This window comes from Protopterus annectens, chromosome 10.part0 (genome assembly GCF_019279795.1).
Source record: "Protopterus annectens isolate FY-2018-M chromosome 10.part0, PAN1.0, whole genome shotgun sequence".
Lineage (NCBI taxonomy): Eukaryota > Metazoa > Chordata > Ceratodontiformes > Protopteridae > Protopterus > Protopterus annectens.
Window position 1 is genome coordinate 1,520,581,551 of NC_056744.1, and position 22,411 is coordinate 1,520,603,961.

General features: G+C 39.5%; 1 protein-coding gene across 4 annotated transcripts in view; it reads right to left on the bottom strand.

The window, feature by feature from the left end:
• The window catches only part of LOC122813703 (zinc-binding protein A33-like), a 596,671-nt gene that overhangs the window by 243,529 nt on the left and 330,731 nt on the right, over positions 1 to 22,411 (bottom strand). For all 4 annotated transcript variants that reach the window (XM_044086161.1, XM_044086160.1, XM_044086159.1 and 1 more), the window contains exons 6-8: positions 15,171 to 15,221; positions 10,104 to 10,154; positions 4,606 to 4,656 (exon numbers count right to left, since the gene is read on the bottom strand). In XM_044086161.1, coding sequence (XP_043942096.1) covers positions 4,606 to 4,656; positions 10,104 to 10,154; positions 15,171 to 15,221 — 153 coding nt within the window. The remainder of the gene's footprint in view (positions 1 to 4,605; positions 4,657 to 10,103; positions 10,155 to 15,170; positions 15,222 to 22,411) is intronic.

A 22,411-nucleotide genomic window follows, 5' to 3' on the forward strand; every position in this document is an offset into this window, starting at 1 on the left:
ATATATATATATATATATATATATATATATATATATATATATATATATATATATATATATATATATATATACATATATATATATATATATATATATGTGTGTGTTTGTGTGTGTCCTCACCCCCTACCCCCAAAAGACTGTCACTGTCGGGGCACCACTCTGATATCACACTGGGACAAAACTGAAAAAAAAAAACAAATGGAATACAATATACTTCAAATTGTTGCTGTTAGTCTGAAATATATATATGAGTAACCTGTATAACCATGAATTTAAAGGTGTGTGTTGGATTCTTAGAAGTATAGGTATAAGTATACAGGTTACTCATGTGTGTGTAAACTGGGGGGGGGCATAGTGAATGTCACTGAGTGTAATGAATTACACTGGATTATAGAGCTAGCAGCAAATCATCCACCAGGGTTGAATACATGTATACCTTTAAGATCAGCCCTTAGGAAAAAGAGGGCAGTGAGATGATTGGTGGTTGTGTTTTTAAATGTATTTAAATAGATTTCATGAATGCTGTTTCACTGTCTGATGAAGGGTTATCCTGAAAGCATTCACAGTTTTATCACCATTTTACCTGTTTTTATGGAATAAAAGTTTGCACAGCCTGTTTGGACTTGACTTCTTGGATTTACAGATTCGTTTATATAAGGGTCTCAGGGCTATCAGCCTAGTATTATAGCTAAGAAGATTTGTTTAGACAATTTCTTCTGGAAAAGACTTGCCTCATCTATATCATAATCCTGTTCAGGAGATAAAACAGTCATCTTTTTCAGGAATTTTTCTTGGAACAGAACAACAGCATCACGATCACCATAACGGTGGTCTCATTTCAAGGTCCAGACATGAAGACAATTCCTGCTCTTAAATCTCTGAAACCATCCAGTACTTGCCTCAAAGTCTACTTTACTTGTGAGTCACTATCAGGATAACTTTCATGGAAAATGATTCTAGCTTCCCAGTTAGTTGTGGCACCAGTGCTGACACATTCTGCTTTCATTGTTTAAGAAAGTTCGGTATTATCATTGCCCCATGGTATTCAAGGGTAAAGCCGTGAGTGTGCTCTAAATGACCCATTTCAAACTAGCAGCATGTGCACTGAAGGAACTGGGTAATAGAAGATGGGATTCAGTGGCTGACACAAGCTTGTCCATCCTGGGGGCTGTGTGGCACCTTTGCTTACTGCATTGGCAACAGGTGTATCACCTATAGTAAGGAGCATAGAAGGCATATACTGTAAACTGGTGCACAACTTGGCCAGAAGACGTGGCATATGTGACAACATGCATGTAACTACAGGGGAGGGGGTTAGTAGAATCTGCAGCATCAACAGTCTGGGCCATTGATTGCCCCCCTAATTCTCACCTCCATGTGGGAACCATTATACTAATAAGACTGAACAGTCAGAATGAATAGGCTGGAAGGCTTGGTATTGGATGGGAATCCATTGGGCCAAACCTGCAGTCTGCCAAAAAATAAAAGAGAGAGAAAGAAACTTCAAGCATTAATTCTCATCTATACAGGCATATTGATTATCAGTTATACAAATAATTGATAACAATGTTTATAACCAAATAATATATAACACTGTTGCAAATATGGGACACAGATTTATACTCTCAAAGGATGTCTGAGAATTGCAACCTCTTCTTTGCAACACTTAAGTACCTGAGCCTAACTAATGCTACATGTATTATAACATCCATTTATTGAGTATATAAATGCTTAGGAAAAGGTCTTAAAACGGTGGTGTGCTAGCAAATATTATCACATTAAACAACTAGATTTTTAGAGGTTGACTGTTCATTCAAATACCTATAGCAAGCAATTTCAGAAAATTGGGAATTATGTCAGACATCAGTATAAACAATCTGACCACTGAAATATGCATGAGGTAAACTTGGAAAGTACCTTTTGGTCAAGAAACAGAACTTTTGCTTAACTATCGGCTGTGTCATCTACCAGTAACTTGATAAAATCTTTTTAGCAAAGCAGAAACCAAAAAAAAGAACTCGGGGAAAATATATGATTATTAATGTTACACCAAGATTCCAACCCATATTAAATTAACCATTTCTTGGCAAAGTCAGCAAGTTCAGTTTATTTAATTAAAAATGTAATTATATGTAAACATATAAATCCATAAAATTGTCACTCAGATTAACACGTGGTTTATACAAAAATGAAGGTAGAATCTAGGGCTCACAAGAAAATCCATGTGTGTCAGCTCTGAACTGATCTAGAGATTTAAAAAATTCACAAACTGACTATCTGGAAGTATTTCCTAAAGCTGGAAAGTTTTAATCTCCCACACAGGATTTGACTTATTTTGTTTACCTAAGCTATTTTAAGGTGTTTTACTTCCGGATGAAGTCATTTATGTAACATTAACTTTCTTGAACTGGGTACAACAGAAATTGCAGAATGTACTGTAGAGTATGCTGAACAACCTGACATGGAGGCAGAGTTATTACAACCACTGATACTACAGCATGAGTGCTAAAAGTAAGGCCATGAATCGAAACAAATAGTGGAACACTTAGCAAAATTGTGTGGTTAGCAGCAACATGAAGATTGGGACAGATTCACAAACCTAGGAAGGACTTACCTTAAGTGAACTGGTGCCCTAGGTGAAGAGCTCCTCCCAGTGCCACCCTGGTCCCCTTATTCTGGCCTACCCATATCACCCAGAGTATTTTTTCTTACCTTTTCTTACAGTTTTTCTTACTCGCCAATTTTTCCATGCATTCATTCATTCAGCACAACCTATCTAGCATCCTAACTGACTAAGACTACACTGTAATAGTTGTGGAAAAAATAATTCAATTAACCTTAATGTGTGGTGGAAGCTAGGTCCCCAGAAGCCATTGGAGGTTCTAAATGCTGTGAGGCATATTTTAAATTTTTTTAAAAGAAACATTTCATCCAATGATAGCCTGAATACAACTCACAATTAAGGAAATAAATTACTCTTCATCTTTGCTTTTCACTGCAGCCTTTCAACATACTCTAAATGGCCAAGACTAGATTATTATAGCTGAATTAAACTGGGGGTCTGGGGGCCACTAGATACCCAGAAATCATGGGGTTATCCATACTCTGTGGTGCAAGTTATAGCTTTTTCTAAAGTTTTAATTCAAGGACACCCTGAATAAAACTCACAAAGAAGGGAAGAACTTTTCTTACTTTTTATGCCAAGGAAGAAATAATTCACAAGGAAGTCTTAATGCTCATAGCTGACAAAACAAAAGTTTATAATAAACCAAGAATGCAAATGCTTATGAGGAAATATAAATCATATAGGTGAAAATTACCTGCTTCCATATCCATTAAGAAAAATATAGGCAACTTGTGTGCATCCCCCTCTGGTATTACTAGTGCAATGAAAATTAAGGCACAAATGACAACAGTCATGTATTTCAACTTGCTGTTATAATATATAAACAATATCCCTCCTTACCTCTACCCCAAAGAATGACACTGTCTGTTCACCAGTCTGATATCAGGCTGGGATCAAATTGGAAAGAAAATGGAATAAAACATATTTATATAGCCTGTCCCTCAAAAGATAGACACATTATGCATCTCAGTGATGCCTGAAATAATTCTACTAGAGAAAATCCTGTTAATGAGTTGCATCCTCTGCCACTGCACAGGTTTTGAATCTTTACACCTCTGTTTACCTACTGTATAACTGTAACCAAGTCATATAACCAGACAATGATGTGGAGCAATTAGGAATTTAGGCTGACTCCATAACAGTCACCTGGACTGCATGCCTGTTCAACTTATGAATGTTGCTATATTGATCACAGTAATGTTTCCAACGTGTTATTCCTAGGCAGCATAGTGGTTATATACAAAGAATAGCTATCCTCTGTATACACTTCAGAAGATTGTCACAAAACGTAAAGAAATAAGGAACACACTGTCCCAAGCCCAACACAAGATGTAGTGACCTGAACACACCTTGGATGTTTGGCAGGAAATAATGACATTGCAGTCAGCACCCCTCACGCACACACACACACACACACACACACACACACACACACACACACACACACACACACACACACACATTGACCTTGTGTGCACACTTTTGAATAGGGTCACTTTTAGACTAGGTGGACTTCAGGACAGAAGTGAGTACTACTTCTATGCTAGAATCAACTTATACATTCTTGGAGTGTGGGGGTTGCTAGGTCATTGAAGATCTAAAGCCCTGGATGCTCAGTGACTCATTTTTCTCCTTCATTAGCAACTGACAAGAAGGTCAGTTACTTTCATTCAGACAGCCTCCATCAAGCAGTTGGAGCCATGTAATTATATACTTCAGATGTATAATTGTAAGAAAAGATAATGGCCTCCATATAAGGTATTTCACCTTTGTTCCACACAAACAGTTGCTGCACATTAAAGTGTTCCAAGTTGCTTCACACAAATCACATTAGTCCGGCAAAGCACCTCCTTCAAAGGGTTATAGTCACTTCTCTGATCAATTTAGGCAATTGACTGTGATAAAAGAGGATGGCTATGTAATATATTTCACCTTTGCACAACAGAAACAGTAGCCACACATTCAAAAAGAATACTTACCATAAGGTAACGTTGCACTCTTCTTTTGCACTTCAGGAAGAGGACCCTTAACTGAAGATAAAGGAAATTGGCAAAAGTGAGCAAACGAAAACATTCAAGGAAAAACAAGAATTATAAAATAAACAAGCAGGTGTGCAACATTAAGAAAACCTGGCAGAATATCTTAGAACTTAAACAGGTTATAAGAAAATTGGAATATAGTTTAATCAGGAACAAGATAAAAAAATGCTGATACCAAACTATATAAAAACCTGAAAAATAACATAGAGATTTATTTTACAGTATATACAAAACAGAAAGCAGATTTCCCAAAGTGACACTTATCCAACTGATGCTTGACTCAGAGTTGTGACCTAAACTACTGGACTGATCAGATACCTTTATGACATGCAGTGGTCATGGCAAGAAAGAAGTGAATATATCCAAAGATATACCAGCCTTTTCAGCAGGATCATGGAGATCTACATGGTGAAAATGAAGGGGGGTTGGCCTGGGGGGAGGTGCATAGCTCTGAATGTTTGGCTGGTCTAGACAGTCACCTGCTGCATAATTCCCCAAAGTAATGACTGCAACAATGACCACATCTAAATATATACAATTATTGTAAGTTTATACTATTCTACTTTCAGGGAGGTCATTGTCAAAACTGATAATGAAGGACAAGGGTCAATCCTCACAGGACTCTGATATGTAAGAAAACCAAACAGAGAGAGGGGGAGTGGCAAACAGGACTTTAATATTCTAATCAGATGGACAATTAAAAGACAAATTACAATATTTGCATTTTTTAAGATGCTGAGAACTATTTAGAGCAGTTACCTCACTGTCTGTTACTGGGGACTGGGCCCACCTTGACTTAATGTATTGAACAGAATATGTATATGAGGCCCATACAAGAGATATGAACAGGCTCATTTATTTTCTACTGGTACTACTGGCCATATTGTTGCAATATAACCATGTATTTAAATGTTGTTACAGAGACACATTTGGATCATATTATAATATTATTACTATTACTGTTATAATTATTATTAAATTTGCAGTTTTTCAGTGCATGCCTATCTGATTGTCTGACAATGATACACTTGTAAGATTCAAAGAAAACTTCAAAAGTCTTACCTAATGTTATCTCCCCACTTACTCTAACAGTTGTTTGTTTGTTTGTTTGTTTTTTTTTGGGGGGGGGGGTTGATATTTTATTTTATTTATTTAATTTACATTTGTTGACCGGGATAGTCCGACTGGATACATGTCCATTTTCAGTGGAGGCCCAGGGAGAAAAGCTCCAAACTTACAAACAGATAAAGACAAGCAAGTTACAGTATATGCACAAACATATTATATTAACATACAAGTGACAGTTTCACATTTCAAGCCTATGAAGAATACAGTTTATATTCAGAACTATATACAAAAATGTTACAGTTTATCTTATCACACCTATAGGTGCAACTTATATACAGAGTATCTGCAAGGATGTTACAGATATGACCAAGAAATTGCAGTGACCAAATGTTGGAAAAAGACAACACCTCTATTAGGATCTAAAATAAATCACTTGGGTTTAAAATAATTACTAATTTGCTTTTAAGTCTAAAGTCTTCTCAGTGGTCCCTCATACTCAGGTTGTCATGTTAGTAGCATAGGAAGTGACTACCATCTCCCCAACTGGATCTGCTGCATTTACTGCTATGCTGTTATATAGGATACATATGTGGCCTAATACATTTTAATGCTTGTTAAGAGTAGGGTTACTTGACTCTCACTGTCAATATTGCTGCTTTATAATAAATAATCTCATGCAGTGGTTCAGTTAGCAATAATGGTCACTAACACCCTATACTTATCTGTTTCTGATGGCTGGTCATTGCATCCAGAAAGCCTTGTGTAATCACATCGTCCATTCTGGGAAGAGAATGAACTATGCCTGCAAGGCCCTGGTCACCTATATCCTTTATTATCTGTAATCTCAGGCTACAAGGTTTTCCTCAGTTCTTTGAAAGTGCTGTTCTGCACCTTGGACCATGCAGCACCTAAGCACTTCAGAAGACAGTAATTGCATTTGAAATCTTTGAAGTATTTAACATCAGCTGCATTGTTCTGTACTTGCAGGACATGCCTAATGTATAGTGCAGTGCGTTTGGCCTACTAAGCCTGTACTGAGGGTTTGTTTAAAATAGTGTTATGAAAAGGTTGAGAATTTTCATACTGCTGTTGCTGAGGACAAGAGATTAACAGATGACCTTGTCAAGCAGTAAGACGTCTTGCTTAGAGGTAATGTTTGACTTGAACAATATTTTTAGTGTGCCACTCATAAAAGATGTTAGCTGTCATCTAGGCTTTACTGTTATGCTTTGATAACAATGGCAGATTACAAGATTCACATATTTTAAACAATGAGGTGATCTGGATTTCTCTCTAATATTTGATTTCATATGGCAGTTCCTACTGGCACTGGTACACAGTAGTGGCATCTGAATGCTCTTGCAGACCTTAAAGCCATATGCTATAGATTAATTTATGGCTAAGAAGATTTGTTTAGGCATCTTCTTCTAGAAAAAAACGTGTCTCCTCTATATCATGATCCTATTCAGGAGATAAAGCAGTCATCTTTCTCAGGAATTTCTCTTGGAACAGAACAACAGCATCACCATCACCACCATGATGGTCTCAGTTCATGGTCCAAACATGAAGACAATTCCTGCCCTTAAATCTCTGAAACCACCCTGTACTTGCCTCAAAGTCTACATTACTTGGAGTCACTGTCAGGATAACTTTCATGGAAAATGATTCTGGCTTCCCAATTAGTCGTGACACCAGTGCTGACACATGTACCCATATAAATCCATAAAATTGCCCTTCAGATTAACACGTGGTTTATACAAAATGAAGATAGAATATAGGGCCCACAAGGAAGCTTGGTATGTCTCAGCTCTGAAATAATTTGGAGATTTAAGAAAATTCACAAACTGAGTCAGAAGCGCCGGAAGCTGTTGAAGACTGAGGGGGGCAAAGGGTGAGAGGGGCACTTAGTGTTCTAAAAAGGGCAATTTTTTATAACTATTTACTACCACAAAATAGGTTTACTTGGAGGACTTTTTAAGCTTAGCCAGTTCCCTTTTGGTGCTTGATTCTTGAATTAACATTTTCTGATTGGTCTTACCTATCCCATGGCTGATAATTGTATATTAGCCCTACTGAGAATAACTGTGATCATTCCATAGATAATTTGAGGGGACCTATATAAGGGATGCAGCATTTAGGAACTGCCTCTATCCATTTGTGGCATGAGGGGCAATCGTGGAGTACATTTTCTATTGCCCATCCTTAAACCCAAGTTGCATTTGAATATGGACGGATGAGCTTTGTTTTATTTTTATGGATAGTTTGTTCTGGAACAGTGGTAGCCTCTGTGGTATATATCCATCTCTCCACAACATTCAGGCCCATGAAAAATAGGTGAAAATATGTACGCTGATTAAAGTAAAATGTACATACATAATTACACAACCCCATCCACTCCAATGGAATTGTGGGATACCAACTTTCAAACGCAAACTGAACAGAACCAAAATATAGCACCAGAGTCTTCCTGCAGCCATTCCATTGTCCCATTACCTGGCTATTTCACCCCATTTACCATAAACACTAACGTGTGCATACTGCTTTACTTCTACAATGATTATTTGGATTTTATTTTTTTACATTTTATAGCACAGTGCACAAACACTAACAGATATCTGCTAAACAAAGCAATTCATCTTCCTCTTTCAGCTTTTCCCAGTTAGGGGTCACCACAGTGGATCACATGTCTGCTCATGATTGGCAGTGGAGTTTTATGGTGTCAAGTTGCCAGCCTGGCACCCAACCTTCCACAGAAGGCACACACACACACATACACTCACACCTAGGGCCAATTTAGAGTGTCCAATCTACCTACAGCATGTCTTTGGGATGTGGGAGGAAACTGGAGCACTCGGAGGAAACCCACACGACCACAGGGAGGACATGCAGACTCCACACAGAAGGCACCCCAGCCAAGGATTGAACCAGAGAATCTCTTGCTGTGAGGCAACAATGCTAACCGCTGCACCACCATGGCCGCCCCTGCTAAACAAAGCAATACTGTCTCACAATGAAAATAGACTTGGCGTTAAAACTTCTCTGCCCTTGAAACTCACATTCATAGAAACAGCATTAAAACCCACACTGAATCCAAAGAAAATGCATTTGGCCAGTGGTGGGATTACCTTTGGGCTGTTTTCAAATCAGAGGCCCCCTGCACAAAAACTAAGAAACATACATGCATTCTTTGATACACCGTCCTGACTTTATTAAATTATATTCCTTGTATAATACAGCACACTTGTTAGATATAAGTTAGAGTGCATTTTAAATGTATTGTTTGAACATTTTTCCAGTAGGCAATGAAGCAAAATGCATGCACCAATAATGACAATACTGCCCTATTCAGAACATTTCCATGATGACAGTCTACGTCTACACAAAATATATGTTATATATACATAAAAATACAAATACAGAATCACAGTAGTGAAAGCCATAGGCATGTTGCACAGCTTCTTGCACTTATTCTCAATTGGGGGGCAAAATGCCAAACACCAGGGACACATTTTAAACATTGCTTGTATAATTTTGCTTTTATAAAATGTTGTGTTACCACTGTACATTTCACTGCCAAGTCTTGAACCCAGAAACCTGTGCACTACAGTCAGAGCAACATACCACTAAGCTAAATCAGTTTCCTGAAAGACAGGAAGACAAACTTAAACGGCTAACATTTAGTGAATTCAGTTCTCACTTATCACCATAGCTCTCAGCTTTTTAGCACAAAAATACAGAACAAAGCCAATAATGGGGGAATACAGCCCCTTGGATGTTTGGCAGGAAATAATGACATTGCCCCCCCCCCCCCCCACACACACACACACACACACACACACACACACAAGCGCCACATTGACCTAGGCTGCACACTTCTGAACAGGGTCACTTTTAGACTAGTTGGAGTAAAGAACAGAAGTGAGTACTACTCCTAAACCAGAATCTATTTATACACTCTTGCAGTGTTGGGGCTGCCAGTTATTTGAAGATCTGAAGGCCTGGATGCTCAGTGACTCATTTTATCCCTCATTACCAACTGACAGGAAGGTCACTTACTTTTATTCAGATAGCCTCCATCAAGCAGTTGAAGCCATGTCTGTTTACACTTCACATGTATAATTGTGAGAAAAGATAATGGCCTCCATATAAGGTATTTCACCTTTGTTCCATGCAAACAGTTGCTGCACATGAAAGAGTTCCAGCTGCATCACAGAAATCACATTAGTCCTGCAAAGCACCTCCTTCAAAGAGTTACAGCCACTTCTCTGTACAATTTTGACATTTGATTGTGATAAAAGAGGATGACTATCCAATCTGTTTCACCTTTGCCCTGCATAAACAGTAGCCACACATTAAAGAAGAATACTTACCAGAAGGTACTGTTGCACTCCTCTTTCGCTCTTCAGAAGGAGGACCCTTAACTGTAGATAAAGTAAACTGGCAAAAGTGAGCAAACAAAAACATTCAAGCAAAAACAGAAATTATAAAATAAACAAGCAGGAACACAACATTAAGAAATCATGTCAAAAGTTAAACAGGTTATAAGAAAATGGGAATATAGTTTATTCAGGAACATGACAAAAAATGCTAATGTCAAACAATATAAAAACCTGAAAAAACAACAAACAGATTTAGTTTACAGCATCTACAAAACAGAAAGCAGATTTCCCAAAGTGGATACTTATCCAAATGATGCTAAACTCTGAGTTGTGATCTAAACCACTGGACTGATCAGATGCCTTTTACAACATGCAGTGGTCATGGTAAGAAAGAAGTGAAGATGTCCAGGCATACACCAGCCTTTTAGCAGGATAATGAAGATGTACATGCTGAAAATTAAGGTGATTGGCCTAGGGGGAGGAGTGCTTAGCTCTGAATGTTTGGCTGGTCTACACACCCACCTGATGCAGAATTCCCTGAAGTAGCTACTGCAACAATAACCACATCTAAATACCTACAATTATTGTAAGTTTATACATTCTGCCTTCGGGGAGGTCATTGTCAAAACTGTTAATGAAGGACAAGGGTCAATCCTCAGAGGACTCTGATATGTAAGAAAACCAAGCAGGGGGGGGGGGGCAAACAGGACCTTAATACTCTAATCAGATGGACAATTAAAAGACAAATTACAATATTTGCATTTTGCAAGATGATGAGAACTATTTAGTGTAGTTACCTCACTAGTCTGTTACTGGGGACTGGGCCCAGTATGTTTTCTTATTTTATATATATATATACATATTTTCAAAATTTGAAGTTATGAGAAATGTATTTTCACATTTCTTATATTTTTTTGCCTGTTTCCATTTGTAATGGACTATGTGATTTAAGGCCTGTTTTTACATTGGTCTAGTGTTGTTCAGGCAGCCTGAAAATAAAAATAAATTTACATACTATTGAGATTGTCTAATAATATATTTTTTAGACATTTTAATATCTATTTAGACATTTTATAACTATGCTTCTTAGCAGTAGGGTGCAAACTGGATTTAATCACTTAATTGTGACCTATTAGAAGTTTATTTTATTATTTTATTTTTTTAACACCCTAAGCAAGTTTAAATGTATTAGTTTTTTATGTGCAGTTGATTTATTATTTGATATGTGAGAAGTTATAATACTTATTGTATAGTTACTTGTTTATTAATGATTTGGTTAAAATTAAAAATTGATTTTTAACTACATGTAACACATACAAATTTGCACCATGATTACGGATTTTTAATTTGCTATTTAAAGCGCTTTCTCGTGCTATTTTGTACCTCTGATGAAGCTTCCTGTTTCAGGTGGCGAAAACGCTGGTTGCATTTGTGCCTGCTAATAAAATTAAGCGTTAAGGTTTATCTGCTGGCATCTCTTTCCTTGTTGTTTGGAACTGTTGTGTTTCATCAGTCTGTTTGCTGTCTTTTGTTTGGTGAGTAGTTTATTGAACAGAATATGTATACATGGCCCATACAAGAGATATGAACAGGCTTGTTTATTTGCTGCTGGTACTACTAGCCAAATTGCTGCAATATAATCATGTATTTTGTTATAGAGACACATTAGGATTACATTATAATATTATTATTACTATTATTGTTGTAATTATTATTGTTTGCAGTTTTTCAGTGCATACCTATCTGACTATATGACAATGATACACTTATAAGATTCCAAGAACACTTCAAAAGCCTTACCTGAAGTTATCTCCTTACTTAGTCTAACAGTTGTTTTTTTTTTTTTTTTTTTTTTGTGGGGGGGTGAGTTGATATGACTGAGAAATGTCAGTGACCAAATGTTGGAAAAAGACAACCCCTTTATTAGGATCTAAGACAAAGCACTTGGGTTTAAAATAATTGCTAATTTGTTTTTGAGTCTAATGTCTTCAAAGTGGACCCTCATATTCAGGTTGCCACATTAGTAGTGTAGTGAGCTGACCACCATCTCCCCAATTGGATCTGCTGCATTTGCTGCTATGCTGTTATATAGGATACATATGTGGCCTAGTACAATTTTATGCTTGTTAAGAGGAGGGTTACTTGACTCACTGTCAGGATTGCTGCCTTATAATAAATACTCTCCTGCACTGGTTCAGTTATCAATAATGGTCACTAACACCCTATACTTATCTGTTTCTGATGGTTGGTCATTGCATCCAGAAAGCCTTGTATAGTCACATCCTCCATTCCAGGAAGAGAATGAGCTGTGCCTAAAAGGCCTTGGTCACCTATATCCATCATTATCTGTAACTTCAGGCTACAAGGTTTTCCCCAATTCTGTGGAGGTGCTGTTCTGCACCTTGGACCATGCAGAACCTAAGCAATTGAGAAAACTGTATCTCCCCCAAAAGCATGGAGCAAATTCATTACAACCACTGATATTGCAGCATGAGTACTAAAAGTAAGGCCACAAATCCAAACAAATAGTGAATGCTTTAGGCAAAATTGTGTGGTCAGCAGCAACACGATGAGTGGGACAGATTCCCAAACGTAGGCAGGACTGACCTTAAGTGAACTGGTGCCCTAGGTGAAGAGCTCCACCCAGTGCCATCCCAGTCCCCCTATTCTGGCCTGCCCATATCAGCCAGATTACTTTTCCCTTCCCTTTCTTATAGTTTGTCTTAGTCTTCAATTTTTTTCATGCATTCAGTGAAAGGGAAGGTCTACAAGAGGGTAGTGAGACCAGCTATGTTATATGGGTTGGTGACAGTGGCATTGACAAAAAGGCAGGAGTCTGAGCTGGATGTGGCAGAGTTAAAGATGTTAAGATTTGCACTCGGTGTGACAAGGCTGGATAGGATTAGGAATCAGTATATTAGAGGGTCAGCTCATGTTGGACAGTTTGGAGACAAAGCAAGAGAGACGAGATTGCGTTGGTTTGGACATGTGCTGAGGTGGGATGATGGGTATATTGGGAAAAAGATGCTAAGGATGGAGCTGCCAGATAAGAGGAGAAGAGGAAGGCCTAAGATAAGGTTTATGGACGTGGTGAGAGAGGACATGCAGGTGGTTGGTGTGACAGAGCAAGATGCAGAGGATAGGAAGAAATGGAAAGAGATGATCCGCTGTGGTGACCCCTAACGGGAAAAGCCGAAAGAGGATGATGATGATGATGATTCAGTCAATCAACACACCTAATTAGTATCTTAGCTGACTAAGGCTACACTGCAATAACTGCTGGAAAAATAACTAATTAAGTTAAATGTCTGCTGGTCATTAGGTGCCCAGAAGCCACAGGGGGGTTCTAAATGCTGTGAGCTATATTTTAAAGATTTTTTAAAACAGCTATTTCATTGAATGATGGCCTGAACACAGCTCATGATTAAGGAAAGAAATTAGTCTTTGTCTTTGCTTTTTACTGCATCCTTTCAACACACTCTAAATGGCCAAGACTAAATTATAATAATTGAATTATACTGGGTGTCTGGGGGCAGCTAAACACCCATAAGTCATAGGGTTATTGATACTCTGTGGTGTATTTTATAGCTTTTTCCAATCTTTTGATCCAAGGATGGCCTGAACAAAAATCACAAAGAAGGGAGGAAATTCTCCTACTTTTTATGTCAAAGAAGAAAAAAGTTGCAACAAAGTCTTAATGCTCAAAGCTGACAAAATAGTTCATAATAAACCAATAAAGAAAATGCTTATAAGTAAACATAAATCATATCTAGGAACAGTAGCTGCTTCCATAACCACTAAAAAAAAGGTAGTCATCTTCTGTGCAATCCCCTCTGATGTTACCATTGCAATGAAAGGTAAGGCAGGCGCAAATGACCGCAGTCATGTATTTCAAATTACTGTTATCATACATTTCATATCATGCCACCTCACCGCTACCCCCAAAAGAATGGCACTGTCTGCACACCTGTCTGATATCAGACTGGGACAAAATTGGAAGAAAATGGAATACAACATATTCATATAGCATTCTTCCGTACCCTTCCTCAAAAGATAACCACTTGTATATGCATCTAAAGCCTAAAGCTCTGTCCTTTTAACAAGCTGCTTCCTCTGCCAGGGCACAGGTTTTGAATCTTTACACCTCTGTAAGCAAGTCTTGTAACCAAACAATGATGTGGAGCAGTTGGGAATTTAGGCTAGAATCCTTAGGAGCCTCCTGGACTGCATGGATAGTTCTATCTATGAACCTATGAATGTGAATATAATGATCACAGTAATGTTTCCAACTTTTTATTCCTAGGCAGAATGCTGGCCTTACACAAATAATAGTGACCCTCAGTGCACACTTCTGAAGCCTGTGAAATAACTTAAAGAAATAACGATAACCCTGTCCCCAGCCCAACACAAGATATAGTGATTTCTGCACACCTTTGATGTTTGGGAGGAAATAATGATAGTTGCACTCATTTGCAACCCGCCACACACACACACACACACACACACACACACACACACACACACACACACATACAAGCCACATTGACCTTGTGTGCACAGTTCTAAATAGGGTAAATTTTAGACTAGCTGGAGCTCAGGACAGAAGTGACTACTACTCCTATGCCAAAATCCAATTATACACTCCTGGAGTGTGATGGCTGCCAGGTCTTTGAAGATCTGAAGGCCTGGGTGTTCAGTGATGCATTTTATCCCTCATTAGCAACCAACAAGGAGGTCATTTGCTTATATTCAGAAAGCATCCACCAAGCAGTTAGAGCCATGTCTATTTACACTTCAGATGTATGACTCTGAGAAAAGATAATGGCTGCCGTATAATGTTTTTCACCTTTGTTCCACACAAATAGTTGCTGCACATTAAAGGGTTCCACATTGCTTCCCACAATTCACATTAGTCTTGTAAAGCAACCCCCTTCAAGCAGTTATAGCCACTTCTCTGTACAATGTAGACATTTGATTGTAATAAAGAGGATGGCTATATAATGTACTTCACCTTTGATCTACATAAACAGTGGCCACACATGAAAGAAGAATACTTACAAGAAGCTTTGGTTGTAGTCTTCTTTGGCACTTCAGGAGGAGGACCCTTAACTGTAGATATAGTAAATTGGCAAAAGTGAGAAAACAAAAACATTCAAGCAAAAACAGAAATTATAATATAAACAATCAGCTGTACAACATTAAGAAAACCTGGCAGAAGCTCTTAGAAGTTAAAACAGGTTATAAAAATGGGAATATAGTTTATTCAGGAACATGACAAAAATTGCTTATACCAAACAATATAAAAACCTAAAAACAACATAGAGATTTAGTTTATAGTATCTGCAAATAGAAAGGAGATTTCTCAATGTGAATACTTATCCAACGGATGCTTGACTGAGTTGTGACCTAAACTAATGGACTGATCAGATGCCTTTGACAACATGCAGTGGTCGTGGGAAGAAAGAAGTGAAGATGTCTAGACATATATCAGCATTTTTAGCAGGATCATGCAGATCTCACTGATGAAGGTGAACTAGGCTGGCCTGAAAGGGAGGGGTGTTTAGCTCTGAAAGTTTGGCTGGTATAAACCTCTAGCTAAAACAGTAGTCCCCAAAGTAATGAGTTCAGCAACTGCCATGACTAAATATCTACAATTATTGTAAGTTTATGCAATTGTACCTTCAGGGAGGTCATTGTCAAACTTTTAATGAAGGACAAGAGTAATCCTCAGAGGACTCCGTTATATAAGAAAGCCAAACTGGGTGGGGGTGGGGGGGGGGGGGTACAGGACTTTAATATTATAATCAGATGGACAATTAAAATACAAATTACAATATTTTTATTTTTTAAGATAATGAGAACTATTTATTGCAGTTAGTTCACTAGTCTGTTAATGGGGACTGGGCCCAGCTTGATTTAGCTTACTGCACAGAATATTTATGTGGCCCATACAAGAGACATGAACAGGCACATTTATTTGCTTCTGGTACTACTGGCCACAGTGTTGCAATATAATCATGTCTTTAAATGTTGTTAGAGTTGCACATTAGTATAATAATAGTATTATTATTATTATTGTGAGTATTAAAACTGCCATTTTTCAGCTCATGACTGTCTGTGTGACAATGATACACATATAAGATTCTAAAAAAACTTCAGAAGTCTTACCTGATATCACCCTATTTACACCGACAGCTGTTTTTTTTTGTTTTGTTTTTTTTTTGGGGGGGGGGGGGTGAGTTGATATGACATAGAAATGGCAGTGACCAAATGTTGCAGAAAGACAACACCTTTATTCGGATCTAAAACAAATCATCTGGGTTTAAAGTAATTGCTAACTTGCTTTTGGGACTGAAGTGTTGACTGATCCTGTGCTTTAGAGGTCTGGATGTTTGGCCAATATAGAAGGCAAAACAGGAGCAAGTGGCAAGTTATACCACCCAATCTGATGAGCAATTGGCAAAAAAAAAACAAACGTCATATACTTAGATGTATTGTGACTGCTAAAACTTTTAATTTGGTAGATCCTGTTACAGTGCACACAATGGCCACATGGATAACACCCAATAATGTCTTCTCCCTTCAAGGTGACCTGTTTGGTACCTCTGATACCAACAGACCCATGCTTATAGTGAATGAGGTAGAAACCCACAGTCTTACCTCTCCTAAAGCCAAAACAACAGTTCCCACTGATGAGATGCTGCAGTTTCTCATCTGACTGAAGAATATTCCAATTGCGTTGGACAACCTCACAAAACGTATCAGTATTATAACCAAAAGTAGTAATAAGCCTCAGTGGAGAAGAGGCAACTGTTGATTTGTCCTGAGGATCAGTCAACACTTGAGCGATATTAAACATAGAAGAGTTACCAATGCTTTATACAAACATGTTTTGACACATCCATCTGCCACTTTTAAGTTCACTGTTATTGATATGATTCAGGGAAGAAGGAATAATGTAATTGGCTGGCATACAATATTAAATAATAAGGAGTGTAAATGGATGATTAGACTGGGTGGATTATTTCCACCTGGACTTAATGGACAATTATGATCAGCCAATTGGATTCTGTGTTTGTTAGATTTTTGCATATAAAATAATATCTTTGTGCAAGTCTCTTTTACACTGAGGAAGGCTAATGTTTTCATGCCGAAATCGGTCTGTCTTGCTATTATTTGAATAAAGGAAATGCTGTTTTACTCACACCACCAAGTGATGGCTTCTTTTTGGATGCCACAATTGCATCAGCCTTTACTTGCACGGGCGTGCACATTGTAGAAATTTTGTTTTTATTTGAGAGATGACTTTTAAATGGAGCAACTGACAAAAGTATCAGTTGTTTTCATGCAGACAGCCCCCTCCAAACAGTTATAGCCACTTCTGTGTACAATTCAGACAATGTATTTCATCTTTGCTCCACAAAGTCAGATGCTACACATTAAAGTAACCTAAGTCTCTTCACATAAGTCACATTAGTCCTGAAAAGCCCCCAACAAGCAGTTATAGCCACTTCTATGTACAACTCAGACATCTGATTGTGATAAAAGAGGATGGCCATGTAATCTATTTTACATTTGCTCTGCACAAACAGTTGCTACACTTTAAAGTATTTCAGGCTGTCTTACACTAATTACAGTAGCTCTGCAAAGCCGGAATAATAAGCAAGCAGTTAGTCATTTTCCTCCACAGGCAGCCCCAGCAATTGTACCTAAATGTGTAGTTAAGTAGTACATCTTGCTTCACACAATACTGACTAGTCCTGAGAAGCCTGTTTACTCTCAGTAAATGACAAGAGGGTCAGTTATTTTCATCTAGATCACATCCACCAAGCAGTTATAGGCACTTCTGTGTACAATTTATATATCTAATTTTGATACAAGAGGATGACTATATAATGTTGCTCCCTTTGTTCCACACAAACAGTTGACATTTTAAAGTATTTCAACTTTTTTTCACACAAATTATATTAATCCTGCAAACCCAAAATAATTAACAAACAGCAAGTAAATATTTTCTTCCACACAGTCCCAATAATTATACCTACTTTGTCTGTACATATCTGGTGTTTAGTTATGTAATCCATCTTACTTCAAACAAATGCACACTAGTCCAACAAAGCCAAACATGGACTGTTTACATTCATCAAATGACAAGGGTAAGTTGCTTTTAACCAAACCTATTCAACCTCCAAACAGCTGCAGCTACCACACATTAAAATATTCCAAGTTGCTTCACACAAATCACAAAGTCAGAATAATGAGCTAATAACAGCTGCTACATCTTGTCATCTTCCTCTATAGACAGCCCCCAGCAATTACAGCTACTTTATCTGTCTCTGTCTTAAATGACCAGGTTTTTATATCAAGCAAAGATTGTTTTTTTCTGTTCTAATCCTGCAAAAGCCACCCATAATACCCCTCAACTCTCTTTGTTTTGTTTGATATTTTTGCCATGTCCATCATGTACTGGTTAATCAGTAAGGAGCTGAGTGTCAGGTGAGGACCAAGGTGGATGAAGTACTCCGAAGAGCACATGTTCACCCATCAGACGAACTACCTCTCCCTGGCACCCCATACACCCCTTGGTCCTCATCTGACAGTCAGCTATCACTTGTGGCTCCACATAGCTGTTTGCATGCAACAGCCACAACACCCTGGGCAATGGCTTCAACTGGCTGGCAAAACCAGATGAGGGTGGCCAACAGGTTTGTACCCCTTGTTGAGTCAGGGTCTGTCTACCTATGCATGTAAAGACTGGATCTGGTGGACTGTGCAGAGGAAATCACCAGATTGATTCAATGTGCAGGAAGGTGGACTCAGCAAGTGCTGTGAAGAGCAAATAGGGCACAGTGAGACACATTAGGACACTGTTGGCTATCCATTGCATCCTGATCCATTTCCATTCATCTCAACTATGTCCTGCCAGTGGATCAAGCTAGGTTGGGAAGAGAGAGTGAGACTGATGATTTGTGCAACTCTTTCTCACTATAATCCAATTCACGTGCAAGTCAAGACATCAATCCCCCTGTCAAGTCCTGTGGCAATGAGTGAATGATGAAGCTGCAGGTGTGGATACACTGGAATCTGTAGCCACAACCCAACACACAGGTAGCCTAGGGCAATGGGTCACTTTCTACGGGACTGAAGCAGCAGTGGATTTTGGCAGCCTCCTAGGTGTCTGAGCAGCCCTATTTAGAATTGCTCTGCTCACTTCCTTGGACTGAGGAAGGGGCTAGAAAAGGTGCCCTAAACATAGCCTGCTTCACCCTACCCCTGGCCTGCATGCTGCAGCAGGCAGGGATCCCAATCATGCAGTTGAATCACAAAGGAAAAAATATTGGTGACTTTGCTCACCATTGGCACATGGAATGTGTGCATGCTCATGGATAGTTCCAAAACAGACAGACCTTAGAGATGGACAGCACTTTACGCAAGACAACTCGGCAGGTACAGCATCAAGATAGCAGTCTTCAGCAAGACCAGGTTTGCAGACGAAGGCCAGCTAACAGAAGTCAAAGCTGGTAATACCGTTTTCTGGAGTGGCCACAGTAGCAATGAACATCATGAAGCAGGATTGGGTTTTGCCATCACATCTAATTTGATTAGCAAGTTAACTAGCCTCCCAAAAGGATTCAATGACCAACTCATGTCTCTGCATCTCCCCCTCAAAGGAAAGCACCACACCACTTCATCAGTGCATATGCCCCTACCATGACAAACCCAGAGGAGATCAAAGACAAGTTTTATGAAGATTTGGAGTCCCTCATAGCATCTGTGCCCAAGGAGGACAAGTTCATCATTTTAGGCTACTTCAATGCCAGAGTCGGTGCAGATGACCAGACAAGGGAGGGAGTTATTGGGAGGAATGGAGTCGGCAAATGCAACAGCAATGATCATCTACTTCTGAAGATGTGTGCAGCTCTTGACCTGTTGATCACAAACACAGTCTTCTGTCTACCTAACTGTAACAAGATGTCCTCGATGCACCCATGCAGCAAGCACTGGCATCTCATTGATTATATTATAGTAAGGAGAAGGGACAGGCAGGATGTTAGAGTGACTAAGGCCATGTGTGGCGCAGACTGCAGGACAAACCATAGACTCATCCTCTCAAAACTCAACATGCACATCCAGTCCAAGCAGCACCCACAGGGGAAAAAGACCAATAGGTGCTTGAATGTCAGTAAGTTAGAATGGCACGCTGTGCTCCAGTACCTCAAGGAGGACCTTGACAGTAAGCTTGACCAACTCAGCTTTGGCACCAACTGTGCAGAAGAGGACTGGGCAGCTTTCAGGGATGTGGTCTGCAATACTGCTCTTGCTCACTTGGACCTGAACACATGCAAACACCAGGACTGGTTCAATGACAATGATAAAGACATTCAGAAGCTGCTGAATAAGAAGCATGAAGCCTTCAGATCCCTCCAGTAAACACTGCATCCTTCTCCAAGAAAGCAGCCTATAACTCCACCAGAAGCAAGGTGCAAGCAAAGCTCAGAGAGATGCAAGACTCCTGGCTCAGCAGAAAGGCAGATGAGATCCATAAGTACACTAATAGAAACAACTTCAAGCATTTCTATGATGCCTTGAAGACCATCTGTGGGCCACAGTCCTCTGGAACATCACCACTGCTCAGTGCAGACGGGTCCACTCTGCTCACTGACAAGAACGCTATCTTGGCAAGACAGGCTGAGCACTTCAACAATGTCTGGAACAGGCCTTCCTCCATCAATGCCGAAGCCATTGACTGCATGCTGCAAGTTGCCATTAACACCTCCCTGGCAGAACCACCAAAGGAATCAGAGGTTAAGGAATAAATTAAGCTTCTCTCTAATGGTAAGGCACAAGGATCTGACTCCATGCCAGCTGAAATCTACAAGGCAGGAGGACCAGCCTTGTTACAGAAGCTCACTGAGCTCTTCCAGACCATGTGGCAACAGGACATTATCCCTCAAGAGCTTATGGATGCCTCCATCGTCCATCTCTACAAGAGAAAGGGAAACAGGCAATCTTGTGACAGCCATAGAGGAATCTCTCTCCTGAACATTGCTGGCAAAATTCTTGCCAGAATCCTCCTCAACCACCTTACTCAACACATGGAAGATGGACACCTGCCAGAGAGTCAGTGTGGCTTTAGAGAGAGAGAGACGAGGGACAGTGGACATGATATTTGCAGCATGTCATCTACAGGAGAAGTGCCAGGAACAAAACAGGGACCTTTATACAACATTTGTGGACCTGACCAAAGCCTTTGACACCGTCAGTCAGGAGGGGCTATAGCGGTTCATGGAGATGTTTGGCTGCCCAGGCAAATTCATCAGGATGGTGTGCCAGTTCCTTGATGGCATACTAGCTTGAGTATTGGATGATGGAGACTCCTCTGATGCCTTCCCAGTCACCAACAAAGTTAAGCAAGGCTGTGTACTGGCACCTATGCTGTTTTGCATGATGTTCCCAGCCATGTTGTCAGATGGCTTTGGAGATGACGAAGAAACCAGCATTAAGATCAGATACAGAACTTATGGCAGGCTCTTCAACCTGCAGAGGCTACTGGCCAAGACCAAGATTGAAGAGGATTTTGTGCACAATTTCCTGTTCGCAGATGACTGTACACTCAATGCTGCCACAGAGGCCCAGATACAGAAGAGCATGAAATGCTTTTCCACTGCTTGCAGAATCTTCGGCCTCATAATCAGTACCAAGAAGACTGAGGTTCTGCATCAGCCCACAACATAGAAGATGTATGCAGAACCAACTATCACCACTGAAGGTGAGATCCTGAAGGTTGTTGATAAGTTTTACATACCTTGGCAGCACCCTCTTCAAATTTATAAACACTGATGATGAGGCAGACACACGCATCACCAAGGCAAGCTCCACATTTGGATGGCTGTGGGAATCAGCCTGGGAGAGGAGAGCCATCAAACTGTCCACAAGTCTGAAGGTGTACGAGGCAGTTGTACTACCCACACTACTGTACACCTGTGAGACACAGACTGTGTATGAGCACCATGCCAAAAAGCTGAATCGTTTTCAAATTAACTGCTTAAGAAGGCTGCTGAAAATTATCTGGCAGGACTGAAGTTCCAGACACAGTTGTGCTCTCTCAATCTGGACTGTCAAGAATCTACACCCTGCTGAGGAGAGCCCCAGTTAGGGGGGCAGGGCACCTTGTAAGTATGCCAGACACATGCCTCCCTAAGAGACTGTTCTATGGAGAACTCACGGGAGGCAAATGCACACAAGGTGGGCAGAAAAACACTTCAAGGACACGCTGAAATTCTCTGTGAAGAGCTTTG